Below are 13,606 nucleotides of genomic sequence, written 5' to 3' on the forward strand. Positions count from 1 at the left end.
ACAATGATTCCACCTCACAATCAGACATCACAAAACCAACATCAGATCTGTCTCCATCCAAGCCTTCCAGAGCATCCAAGCCTTCTAGAGCATTTGTTCCAACCTGGCTCCCATGACTAGTAACTCAACCCACGGTTGTCGTTGGGCTCCAGAGGGTTTGTCCAACCAAGACTTCCAAGACTAGTAACTCAACCCACAACTTTTATTAGGCTTCTAGAGTGCTTGTCCAACCAGAGCTTCTAGGACTAGTAACTCAACCCACTAAGGGCTTCCAGAGCATTTGTCCAACCAAGGCTTCCAGGACTAGTAACTCAACCCAAGCTGTTACAGGGTTTTCAAAGTGTTTGTCCAACCAAGGCTATGGGACTAATAAATCAACCCAAGTCATTACAGGGCTTCCAGAATGTTTGTCTAACCAAGGCTTCCAGGAAATCAAACCAAGCTAACGAAACATGAGAACCAACCAAAACAAAACAAGGAAATAAACCCACAATATCCATGGCTATCCAGGAAATGGCAAGGATAGGCAATACACTGTCATCTAGGAAAACCTCCATGCCAATGATAGATCACAACCGACAATCCACATGGATATGCCATGCATGCCAGAACTAGTGAGGAAAACATACATGAAACTCGATACATGCAAGCAAAACCCACTGTAGCTGCTAATACCAATGCCCTCTTGCGCTTTCCTACTCTTCCTTTGCCTTCTTGCTCCAAAACTCCAAGTATGCCACACCCTTCAAGAGTGCTCCAAGAAAACTCTAGGTATCCAAGAGTATGAGAGAGAGAGAGAATAATGAGAGAGCTCTAGAACTGAACTGATCAAGTCTTGCCCACTGATCCTCAGAAGCCTTTTTATTAATGAGGCCTCTATTTTCTTCATTTTCCATTATTTTCCTTCAATTTCCTCCTCACATGCAACCTGTGACCTTTCACCTTCCTTTTCTCCTAATTTCCATTATTTTCATTAAATGCCAATAAATGTCTCATGCCTTTCTAAATCCTTAACCATTGCCTTTGCCAATTTCCTTAGCCATAAACAACCAAATGAACACCCACTAGGATGTCCTGCCCACCATTCAACTTGGAATACGTGTCCCATCACAGTGGCCTTTTATATTTTTACATGAGTTTTTAACCAGGGTTGTTACATCACATGTTTGCCCCAACGGACTAGTTAACTTGGGTAAATGTGGGAGGAGGGTGTTACAGTTCCTAGCATAACCACTTCGTATTTCTAAAAGGGAGAGTGGTTACCCTTTGGAATAGAGAAGTGGTGCAATTAAAAGTTCAATGGAAACATCTCACTCGAGAAGAAGCAACTTGGGAATTGGAGGATGCCTTCAAAGAAGCATATCCTTCTATGGTTTAAATTTTGAAATGATTTTCATAAGAAAGTATTGATTGGGACACCGAGACAATGTCAAATTTAAGCGGGGAGGATGTTATATCCCTAAGCTTGAAAGCCTTTTGGTGATTATATGTATATATGTTTAAATTTGGACTCAATATGCTACATTTAAGTTACAAATATATACTTAATTATCAGTGGTTTACTGATAATAATTGATGTATAATTGTTGCTTAAAAGTTGCATTATGTTTTATTTTATGAATATAAGAAAAGAACTTGGAAATTAATGATTGAAGTGTAGATGGTTGAAAGAGGAAAACGCTGCAATTATTTTTTTAGAAATTAATTATCCATCGGAAAGTCCTAAGCATCTAATTTGGGTGATTAGATTTAATTATGAAATTATATATTGGTCAATTTAATATTCCCTATAATATAGAAGGTTGTTTCCAAAAGTGGGAAACAAGAGCTCATAAATGAGTAGTTAACCACTTGCCACTTGTTGATGAGGTGGAGGCAACCAATAACCACCTAAAAGTGGTAGATGGATAAAAATCTCTGAATTTTCTAGATTTTGTCTCATAATTTTCCTAATAGAAGGGAACTAAAGAAACTAAAGAAAAGCATAAAATTTTACAGAGGGATTGTTGCCCTAGTTGCTTGAGGGGACAAGCAAAAGTTGTGTCAAGATTGGGAGGAGCCAAGTACTTAATTATTAGTTTCCCAAAAGAAAGACTTTCAAGTCAATATATTTTGACTCTATTTTATTACGTAAAGAGAAAGAGTATTTTGTTCCATACTTAGATTAATTTTATGAAGGAAAATGAAAAGAATAACTTGTCAATTTTGCGTGGGAATTAAAAGATTATATTCTTTGTACATTTTCATTGAACATACATGAAAATAGTTTATGGAAAGAAATAACAGGACCGACCATAAATTATGTTCTCAAGAAGAAAAGTATATAATGTAGTAAATTGGATACAAAAGCCATATTATGACTGTTATTCCAACCTATGGACTTTAAATCTAAGAAATGTTATTACATAAAAAGATTTATGTCACTAGAAAGACATGTTTTATAAATAATTAATTATACATCTCGATATAGAGGACATTATATGATTAGGAAAATAAACATAAACGTAGTGGATTTATGTACACATGAACAACGAAAATTGTACATGCCTTATTTTTTATATACATGTATATTTACTAGCAATTGTCCCAAAAGGTACAAAGAGAGGCCGATAGGATTAGTAAAAGGAAGAGAGTTCTATAGATAGTCAGGCATATATAAAGTTGAGTAGTGACGAAGGCAATAACCACGTTGACCATCCTGTACCAGTACATTTGATATTAAAAGAACAAAACCAAAACCAAACCATTCATATCAATATAGTAAGTGTAGAACGCGTTCATACTTACTAAGATTATTGGCAACATGCTTTTTTTTTAAGTAAAAAGTAAATTACAACGTTGTACATGGTAAATGAAAAGTGAAGAAATTTGTGATTTGCAAATATTAAAACAAATCACTTATTTTACTAGTTGACACTACAACTAAAACATTAACGTTATTAAAATTTTGAAACCGATTTTAAATTCATGTATTATATTTTTCAAAGTATTTTGGGAAATCTTGTGAAATAAGGAATGCAATTGGTAGTATAACCAACTTGTCTGCAATAATTATTAACATCACACCATACAAGTATCTGTAGACAGCAGTAACGCTTAGTCATGAAATTGCAAACAGAGATAACCTCAGAACCGCCAAATACTACTCCAGGAATTGTAGATTCAAATTACCGTAAAAGCAATTAGGTCTTGTATTTGGGCTTACGAATCCAGATAATATAGATTCGAATTAACTAAGATCAATTATGTAATCTGCGTATATCCTTTCAAAAGAGAAATATCGCCAACCAATTTCGACACTGGAAGTGTTGGAGCTGTACCGTCATGAAAAGACTACTCCACATCAAACAGCTGACCATAACCATTGAATGTTGAGTATAAGTAGCGATAATCAGAGAATGCAGAAGATGACAGCTGTGAGAAATCATTTATTTTCTGTACAAAGTTTCTATGTCTCTAACTTCCACTTCATTCGATTCTCCCAAACACAAATTCCAAACATGGCCTTACAGATACACAAAAATTTGGCCATATGCTTCTTGAATATCACCACTATAAACAAATAATAATGTATTAAAAGTTAGCAATTGTCTATGAAGGGATAAGGTACACAAAAAATGACTTCAACTTCATAACATGTAGCAATTGAACCTTACAGGACCGTTGGCCTGCAATATAACCTTTATTAGCTCTTCAAGTGTACTAATTTCTGACATCTATTCTCTTCATCACTGCAGGTTACTGAGAGTGGAAGGCAGGAGTGCCATCTAGTTGCCACTGTTGGTAAATTTTCTGTCATCTGGAACTTCCGGCAAGTAAAAAACAGCGACATGTGTGTTACAAGGGCCAGAATGGGCTAAAAAGCTGCTATTGCTACAAGATTGTTCCAAAAGATGAATCCAGTGTGGATAGCAAATTTATGCATGACAAATTTGCTATTACAAATTCTCCAGGAGCTCCACTTGTGGTTGCAACACCAAAGAAAGTGAGCTCTTTCAGCATAGCATCTTAACAATAACATCCATTTCACACTAATCATGGCGTTGAGCAATTAACTCAAGTGATGAACTATAAACAGTTGTACTGGCTTGTGCATATAACATTCCACACCTTATTGGGGTGGAGTAAAACTAAATTCTTTATAGATTTATAATCTGTTGTATAGCTGAGAGATTGGGCATTTGGTGCGTTTGAAGCAATGCTTGTTGTAATCTGTGTAAAGTGATGAACAGGAGCTATTCTGCTTGTAAGTCTGTGTAAAGTTATGAATTGATTTTGACACCACATGCTAACTCTGTCACTTAATTCTTATTTTGTTCAAGTGGACTCTCAGTATTGACCTTTTAATTAACTATTGACAGTTTATAATGGAGAATTCGAGGAAATGGAGAGGCTTTTGAATGGTATGCATATTTTTGTCGTGAAAATTCAGAAGAGATGCATTTGATGGCTTCTTATCATTTGTAATCTTGAGATTATTGGACATGGTAAATTGATATTGGAATTGGATTTATGTCCATATCTGCAAATTTCTAAGCAATTGAGAGTTTTAGAAAACAGAGTAATAGCAGTGTGCAACCCATTGTGAGTGTCTGGAGCATCTTCGAAAGCTGAACATCCAAATGATATAAAACTCAAGTTTGTGAATGTGATGGAAGGGTAAAATGCTGACATGTTTTTGTTGTTTAATGTAGAAGGAATCTTGCCATTTGGGCTCTAGAGCCCAACCTGCTCTCTCGTATTGCAAAACACAGATCATTTAACCAACAAAAAGCACAGAGCAGTGGACCATGTACTGGATTGCAGAAAATGACAGCTGTGAGAAATCATGTAGTTTCTGTACAAAGTTTCTGTTCTGGGGTATACTGCATTCAATGGAAAAACAATTCATCTCAACTACCTGCTTAACCATTTAGAGAACAGAAAATGCACCGTGTTGTGGATGCCTTAAATTTAGTAGACCTTGGCCATACTATCTTATGAAGTTCGGTTGTGCTGGCTATCAGATTATTTTAGGATTGTGATTTTGGGCATCAAGGTTTAGTTTATTTCTTATGACTGCTTATGACTGCTTATGACTGCTTTCAGATTAACACTTACGAATGCGGTCTCCATTGAGCTATTAAAATAATACAGTTAAGCTTCAAAATCTTTTGTGCCTGCAAAATTAGTCAAATGACCAAGATATTTGTTTAACACAAAATCTTGATGATATGGCACAAGATATCCTTGAAATGAAACAATATATATTTGGTAGACACGTAGAATCCACTGAGATGGAAGAAAGAACACAGGAGTTAAAAAGGTCATTCCATGAGCTTAATGAAAACTCTGGTCTAATTTTAAAAGAAATACACAGACTACAAAGAATCTTAAAAGGAGAAAGATCCTTATCCTTGTCTCCTCATACAATAAAGGAAATGGATTCTCAATTTCCTAAATTTACCAAATCTACTTATGGAAGAGAAAAACATAGATATTTGCAGCTCAAAATGCTCTATAAAGCAACTTAAATAATTGCAAGAAAGTAATTGTTGCTACTGATCTAGCAAAAGAAAATGCCTCTTTAGTGAAATCTCAATTTGAAAATTTGAAAGACAATGTAGATAATTTGAATACGTTTTTCATTAAAACATTGAATATTGATTTCCTTGAGTCTTCTATTATTAATCATCCTCCTAGATCTATAAAGGATGATGTAGTAGTAAAACCTTTCTAATATGCATGGAAAAATGGTGCCAAACAAAGTTTGGATCTAATATAAAAAATCCTTATGGTCCTAGTAACTCAGAAGATTTCAATAGTATTTCCCATGACAACATAGATCCCACATCAATCACAAATCTAAATTGTAGATATCAAAGGGAAATATTAATGAATTTCCAAAAATGGAATGCTTGGGCCAAAACCCATAAGTCTATCTTTAAGAATAGGATCACATGGTGTGACATGGTGCAAATACTAACATGTGGGTTTACTAACAATCTTGAACTTTTGTGGGAGAGAATCCATCTAAATAAAAGTTCAGAATAATGACTTCCGAGAAATCAGTGGAAGAATTAATCAAAGTAGTATTTGCTAAATTTTATGGCAGTGCATTATTAGATGAGCAACTTCCTGCTATCCTATTCATGAAACAAAAGTTTTGTGATATCTTCCAACTTCTTGAACTCTTTTGTACAATGTAGGACTTATCAAATCTTAGACCCTAACGATATTACATATGTCAGGACATATTTAGCACCAATGCGTAGTAAAACTCTAGAACTCATTCGAGAAACATATCCAATTGAGATAAAAAACTTTCAGATGGCAACCAATGACACCATTTCATTTACCTTTCAAAAAGATGAACAGGACCTAAACTTATCCACATTATAAGCCAGCAGCTGTAATCTACAGTAAAGAATGTCAACTGAACAAACCTGTCCTCCAAAATGAAAATGATAGCACTTCTAAAATCCAAGGAGTAAAGGCCCAAGAGCCATATCTAGACAATATGAAACTAAAATAACTGAACTCACAATACTTGGCACTCTAACATGCATCACCAAGCATGTGAAGAGCCCAGAATAAAAGAAATAGTTCATTATAAAGAAAACACCTCTACTGTCAAGAACTATCCTCATCTACTATTTTAATTGCAAATATGAATCTGAAATGCATGAGAGATAAAATTCCCATAAATTCCAGGGATTTGTGGTGCTGGACGTGTGTTATTTCTGAAGGAAAACCATAGTTTCTGTTTCAAAGCTGCATTGGCAGAAGGTACCAACTACTGGGCAGAGTTAAGTGCATTTTCGATACTGGAAAATTTAACAATTAAGAAAGGTACTGCTCAAATCCAGATACTGGGAGAGACAGAGCTAGTCATCAACTGGGTAAATGATAAAAAACAATATGCAGATTTTGACCCTATCAACACTAATAGAAAGAATTAAAGAGCTGAATGAAAATTTCCCTAATAGGTTGTTGTAAACATCGACCTATCTAAAGTGAGAAACGTGTTTCTTTATAAAAAAAAGTTGTTGGTTGAATCATAAAACCCAAAACAAAGAGCAGTGGACCACGTACTTGAATACTCTTTGTTCATACAACAGAGAACAGTTCTATTAAGATATAACTAAACATGCCAGATATAAGTAAAGATATATACAATGAAAGTATTCGTTGGCTTGTAAGCATATGTACAATAAAAGCATTATGTAGAGATGTAATTGAGAATGAGCCGCTAATCATATATGCATGATGGGCCATGGCATCGGCAACACCAGTTAGTGTTTATTGTGGTGCCATGTTGTGCGAGTTGTTCCTGCAGTTGATGTCGCATCTGCCTGTGTGCATCCCTTTCATGGATGTGAATTGTAATTTTAAGTAGTTTCCTTATATTCTTTAACAACGTAATTGCTGGGCGCAAACGGTAAAGTGGCATGGATTGTTGTGGCAGGATCCTTGTCTGCATATCTTGTAATGTAAGTTCTTGTTGCTGGATTTCTTCGCAACACTCGTACAACTGTCGTAGGTAGCATGTATTCATACCTGTTGGCATCCAAAAAGGAAACACTGTAACTGACAATGAATATGTTTGACGATTTTGTTTGAATATTCGAAATAAATTAAACGATTCCAAATGAGTATAAAATCATATGAAATTAAATGTAATAGCAAGAAATGTATGTGAAACTTCGTTATGTAGTGAGTGGTGTTTACCATGTGGGTAATTCTGGAAGGCAGGTTGTATGATTGGCTAAAGTGTATTATCCTGGATAGATTTTGATGCAAGGAATGATTCCTCTTGCTGTCTACGCTTAAGATATGGATTCTTGTGCATTTGTGCAATGCGGGAGAATGGGAATGTTGGATTGATGTGTATGTCCGCTAGTGACCGCACTCTTGAAATTGCAGTGAATGTTAGCCCTTGGCGTTCTCTGGTGCCGATGTCCACTGTTGCTTTGTCTAATGTCATTCCTTGTGACTTGTGTATCGTTAAAGCCCATGCCATTTGAAGTGGTATCTGACGGCGTGCACCCCTTGTGATGGGAGGAATGGGTACATATGTTGGGTGTGAAATGTCCCACGGTGTTCCTCTGTATTGTTGAAAGTCAACAACCACAAAGGATGGTAATGCTGGGGGCTTTGAGTCAGTTGAATAAAATATTGAGATGACCTTCCCAAGCGTGCCATTGACAAGGCCTGCATGTACCCATAAGTTGCTGGTGAGCATAACTTTTTGTTCACTGCATAAGAGCACCTTTGCAGGTAGGTGCTCATCTTCTGTTGTAGTAGGAGTTTTCTGTCTTTGTTGTTCCGTAGAGCAAAGTGCTACTGGGATGTTCAATTGTTTGAGCATTTTCTTATTATGCAAGACAACTGCGTTGTTTGTTGCGAATAGGTGCATGGACTCGTCGAATGTGCATTTCTCTTCATGTGTAAGAGAGGAACTTGTTCTTGACATTAGATGTTGCCAATCTTCAAGTGTAGATATTCCATTCCTAAGATTTGCAAGTATTTGCCGGAAAGCAACCTGGGACGAGCTAGCTCCTTGTTGACGGAAAATGGTTGAAAGTGTTATGAATATGTCGAAGCTGCGCCAAAGTGCAGTGCCACGCGATGTCCCAGCATATAAAGGAATGTCTTTCACAGGTGGGAGTTGGCCTAAATCTCCGACAAGGATAATTGAGCGATTACCAAATGGTGTATTCCGATGAAGAGGGAATGCCTCTCTTAGACGATCGTCAATGCGAGAAAGCATTTTTGGACCAATGAAGCTCATTTCGTCAATGAGGATGTATTCTACATGACGGAATTGCTCTTGCAGGTGTAGGAGTGGCTGGCCTTCGAGAGGATGCATTGTCTGGATAGGGATATGAAGGGCAGAATGAATTGTGAGGGCATTTATGTTGAAAGATGCAACGCCGGTTGGTGCAAGTAACAATAAAGGGTTTTTGTTGGCTGGCGAGTTTTCCACAAATGCTTGGTGAAGGAATTTAATCAAATGGGATTTTCCTGTGCCAGCTGTTCCTTGTACGATGATCTTCCGTGGGGATTTTGGCGAAGGGGTTTTGAAGTGTGAAAAAACAGCGGTGAAAGCTATGCTTTGGGTAGGGGATAATGTATGCTCATGGGGAAGGTTGGAAAATGAATGATGTTGGTTTTGAATGGGTGAGCGGTTGAATTCAATGAAATTGATGGAAGTTTCTTGCAAGGGGGGAGGGACAATATTTTGTGACCAATTGTGGTTGACATCGAAGTCGCGGTAGCCAATCATGTCGAGGTCATCAATTGCAATATTGTAACCTGGGTGTAGTTGAGAGAGGATTTGCCATTCATCCAGCTGAATGGAATCAGGGGGGGTGTGTGGGGTAGGTTGATCTTCAGTAGGTGGGCTTTGTGGGTTTTCGGGTTCGCGATGGACATGCCATGGTGTATATGCACCCTTTTTTTGTTCCCAGTGTGCAATAATTTCTGCATCATTTGAACCGATATCATCAGGGAGTGTTCGGAAGGGGAAATACAAGAGTAATTCACTCCAACAGAAGGTGGCATAAGAAGGATTAGTAGAGGAAGGAATGAGATTGTAATGGGGCAAGACATGTACAATCATTGGGGGGAATATGTGTTTCCAGTGGTTTCTTCTCCGCTGGGCAGAATATGACCACGAGCGAGCAGCTTCAAGGAGGGGCAGTGCTTCTAGTGAGGCAGGCCTGTTCATATACGCAACGATAAAGTTTGGTGTCGAACCAGGATTTTCAGTATCTTGCGAAACACGTTTGAAAACAGCCATGTTGACATTCAAAGAACGGAATGTACGGCTGCAAAGAGAGAGAGGTAAATTCTGTAACATATGGCATATTTCTTGTGCACCAATGTCTCTATCTGCAATGGTTTCTGTAAGGAGTTTCCGGATGACACCACTAGTAGGTGCTTCTGGAAGGGCACTTTGTGATAGTCGCGATAGCATTTGACGGTAGCTCTCAGATCTTGTCTCTGCTTTTGTTGCATATTTTGAAATATATTTCAATACAGCATGGCGAGAAAGGACTGGTTGGCAATCAACATTTGCTCTCCAAATAGAGAGTAGATTGGCGTTGTGAATATTCAATATTTCATCATTGCGAACAGGGACATAGGTTTTATGACCCTTATCATCAATGAAAAGTGAAGAAGTGGACTTCAATTCCCACGGTACTCCATATCGGCAGCTAAGCACATTGTCTTTCTTACGAAGACAGGAAGATTCATGACACTTTTTATGACGTTGAACGCAGTTGACAAGCTCTGTGTAGTCTTCAAATTGATTGGATGCGAATATTGATGCTGTGTCAAGGAGACACGGGTTATGAATTGTTGACTGGTGAAGCGGAATAGTTCGATGTTCTGCCTGACGTGGATTCCAAGCAGTTACGTAGTGGTCGAAATATTTCTGTGCATTAGCAACTTCTAATGCATTGTCCCAATCAAGTGTGTCCATGTCTGGTGCATTTTGTAGCCAAAGGAAGCCATGAATGTGTGCGGATCCTCTATGTTGCCATTCGTATCTGAATATAACATGAAGGGTACATTCAGTTAATACATGTATATGCAATGTATAAAATTAATGTAGAGGGATATGGATATTACATAATACCTGCACCAGTAGTCGGTTGCATGGAGGCCTTTTTGAAGGATTTCTTCCAGGAAAATTGTAAATCTACAATGCATATATTGGGTTGTTAGATGTGGGTTTTTAATTATGTTTTGGATTTTCCATTGGAAGGGGTTGACTGAAGTGGAATGAACACTTGTGGGCATGATCATGTGCAAGTCATGCCATTTAGTATCAGCTGCACTGAGAGTGAAGAAGAATGTTTGGCTTCCTATTTGCGTGATCATGTCAGTCAGCTCAGATCGGCGTTTGTTCCAGAAAGACCGTGTTCCTCGTAGAGCTGACCCAAACCTCATTATTTGCTCTGGCAATCTTGAATCCGGAGAGTCATGAAGACACTGGCGTAGGTCTGATACCGTTGTTGGCAAGTTGTTCTCAATGTACTTCTTCACGAAGACACTGGTTGTTGCTTGGCTACGGTGGCGCATTAGAATGTTATAAAGATAGTAGCGGAATCTTGGGTGTTGGCCAAAGCGGTTATCATGGTAGTGAAGCAAGTGCAAAGCATATTCATGCATTTCAACTTTTGTAAGTCTTGGTTGCATGATCATTGCAATGCCTGTAGGGAAGAGTGTGGGGAATGCCATGGCAAGGAGGCCGATGGTGTTGTATTCATTTATAGCGGTTGGAGATATTGGAGGCCAATCGATAGAGCTTGTTGAACTTGAATGGGTCGAGTGCAAATAGTTACAAATGTGGCCACGCTCGGTACATGAATTTGGGAGGACTAGAACGAAAGAAGAGGGTTGGATTTCTAATGGAGGTAGCATGACATCATCAGGATTATAAGTGGTATCAGTAGTGGTTTGATGGGGTTCAAAAGAGGAGGTGGTTACACTGTGGAGAAGAGAAGAAATGTCTGTAGGGAGATATGGCAGCGTAGAAATTGTAGATGAATTCAATTGAACATCACGGTAGTAAGGATCATATTTTATTTTGTATTCAAGGGCTGCAAGGACACGTGATTTGCAAACGTAGAATTCGTAAGCCTTTTCAGATGGATTTTGCCTTTTCACAATGAGGATGTCTAAGTCAGAGAGCATCCGGGGTAAGTATTTGGCAATACTGGTGATATCTTGAGGGAAGCTAATTGTATGGCCACTATATTTATATTGACCACCATGGGAATGAGTGACTTGTAGAATGGGGTTGACACGTGCGATGAGCATTTCTTCAACTTGGGTTAATTGGTGAAGGACACAGGGTTGTTCTCCAGGGTCCATGTTGTTTAGTTCAGAAAAACGATTGGTAGATTTAGATGATGCACAACGAAAACAAGAGAGTCTATTGTGGAAGAGCTTTGTTTTCATTCCTGGGTATGCTTCCTTGCATGTTGTGCAAACATGCAAGGTAGAAAGTCCATCAATCCTTTCTCGAAAGCGACGGTGTTCTTCGTTAAGGGGAGGGTTATATTGGATATGATGAACGTGTGCTGGGTTGGTTTGTATAGGTGGGAGAGCATTTGAGGTGGGAAGGGATGTAGAGGAAGTAGTAGGGTTGTTGTGCTGTTCATAAAGTAGTCGACGTCGTGCATTTATTCGATCCTTTTGTTGTGCATAAAGAATACGCCGCCGCTTGTTTTTGGCCGCAAGTTGATTGTTTGGTGGCATATCTAAACAAGTACAAGTAATAGTTGTTAGTTTTCGTAAACAAGTAGTGCATGTTTGGTATCTCATTTTATTGGGTGCACATCCATTGTGAAATTGGAACATTATATTTTGAACATAGATTTAAATTTTTTTTAGTTCAACATCGGTGAAGATAGGTAGATTAGGTAGAAGGGAAAACATGCAATTAGGAATGCTATGAAATCATATGTTATTTCAGTATCTTTCATTGAGAGGAGAGAAACAAGATTCAAAATATTTCGTTCCCTTTTCTTAAAAAAAAATTTGTTTGACATGTTTGAGCGATAAAATGAATAGCTTAGCAAGCAAGGGATCAATGTGTAGCATGTAGAGAACGAACGAGACACATATGTAGTGACTCTTTACAAATGTTGATATTTATATTACGTAAAATGTAAATGGCAAACATACATATGTTGGAATGACTGGAAGAGAGTATTTGCAATGAAAACTACAGGTTTCATCATAATAACATGGGTGTGTAATTTACAAAGATGAGACAATTAGTTGTGTGGAAATGTTTGTTTATGTACAAACAGGCGTGGTAGATGAAGCCTTAAGAAAAAGTTCACAGGCGGCGAACAATAGGTCGTTTTGGAGCGGACAGTGCTTGAATGTCAGTGAGCGCTTCCTTGCATGCAGAGGCATATTGAATTTCCTCTGAATTGATCAGTATTGGTTGCAAGCGTTGAACACCGTTGAAGTAATCTGTTTTAATGGAAAGTGTTAGCTGGAAGCGGTGCCCTGAAATCCGGCCACAAATTTCCTGTAGATCAGTTGGTTCGATAGAAAGTAGGAACAGGTCTTTAGCCGTGATGCCCATGAGCTCGTTCCCTGCATCATTGAAAACTGTGACGTTCTGTAGATTCCCGGTGTGGTCATGTAGCTCAATTTTGAGTTTGTAACGGTAGTCACATTCTGGGAAGTCACCGTTACATTTTGTACAATGCCAAAGATTGTTAGAATGCTCCACAACCTTCTTCATGCATTGTTTTCCATTGAAATCTAGTGGACATGCTAGAAAGTAGAAGTCATCCATATGAAGAGCAGTAATTGTTGCTAGAACTGAAACCCAGATTGCTTTATCAGAGGGCTGCATGCCAGCAATTTCATGAAACGTATTTCGTGGCAGGGCACGTTTCGAAGCAACACCATAGTTTCTACTCAAAGATGGAGAAGAAGAGCTATAGCCGGTTTCACGGAACCATGCATGTAGTTGCTGAGTTTCTTCAACCTGTGGATTTATTGTGAGAGTGCTCGTTGGTATCGTCCCTATTGTGGTGCCATTAAATTTAGACACGCGGCCTCCTTTGATTGCAAGAATTGGTGGGTT

General features: G+C 38.2%; 1 protein-coding gene across 1 annotated transcript; it reads right to left on the reverse strand.

The window, feature by feature from the left end:
• Positions 1-7,370: 7,370 nt before the first annotated feature.
• LOC149258156 (uncharacterized) lies at positions 7,371-11,073 on the reverse strand. The gene is made up of 3 exons (XM_089403754.1): positions 10,937-11,073; positions 8,079-10,538; positions 7,371-7,539 (listed from the first exon to the last, which is right to left on the reverse strand). The coding sequence occupies exons 1-3, from the start codon at positions 11,071-11,073 to the stop codon at positions 7,371-7,373; spliced, it is 2,766 nt and encodes a 921-aa protein (XP_089259880.1).
• Positions 11,074-13,606: the final 2,533 nt, after the last annotated feature.

This window comes from Pinus tabuliformis, chromosome 6 (genome assembly GCF_031772625.1).
Source record: "Pinus tabuliformis cultivar Carrire ecotype Pingquan chromosome 6, CPIR1, whole genome shotgun sequence".
NCBI lineage: Eukaryota > Viridiplantae > Streptophyta > Pinopsida > Pinales > Pinaceae > Pinus > Pinus tabuliformis.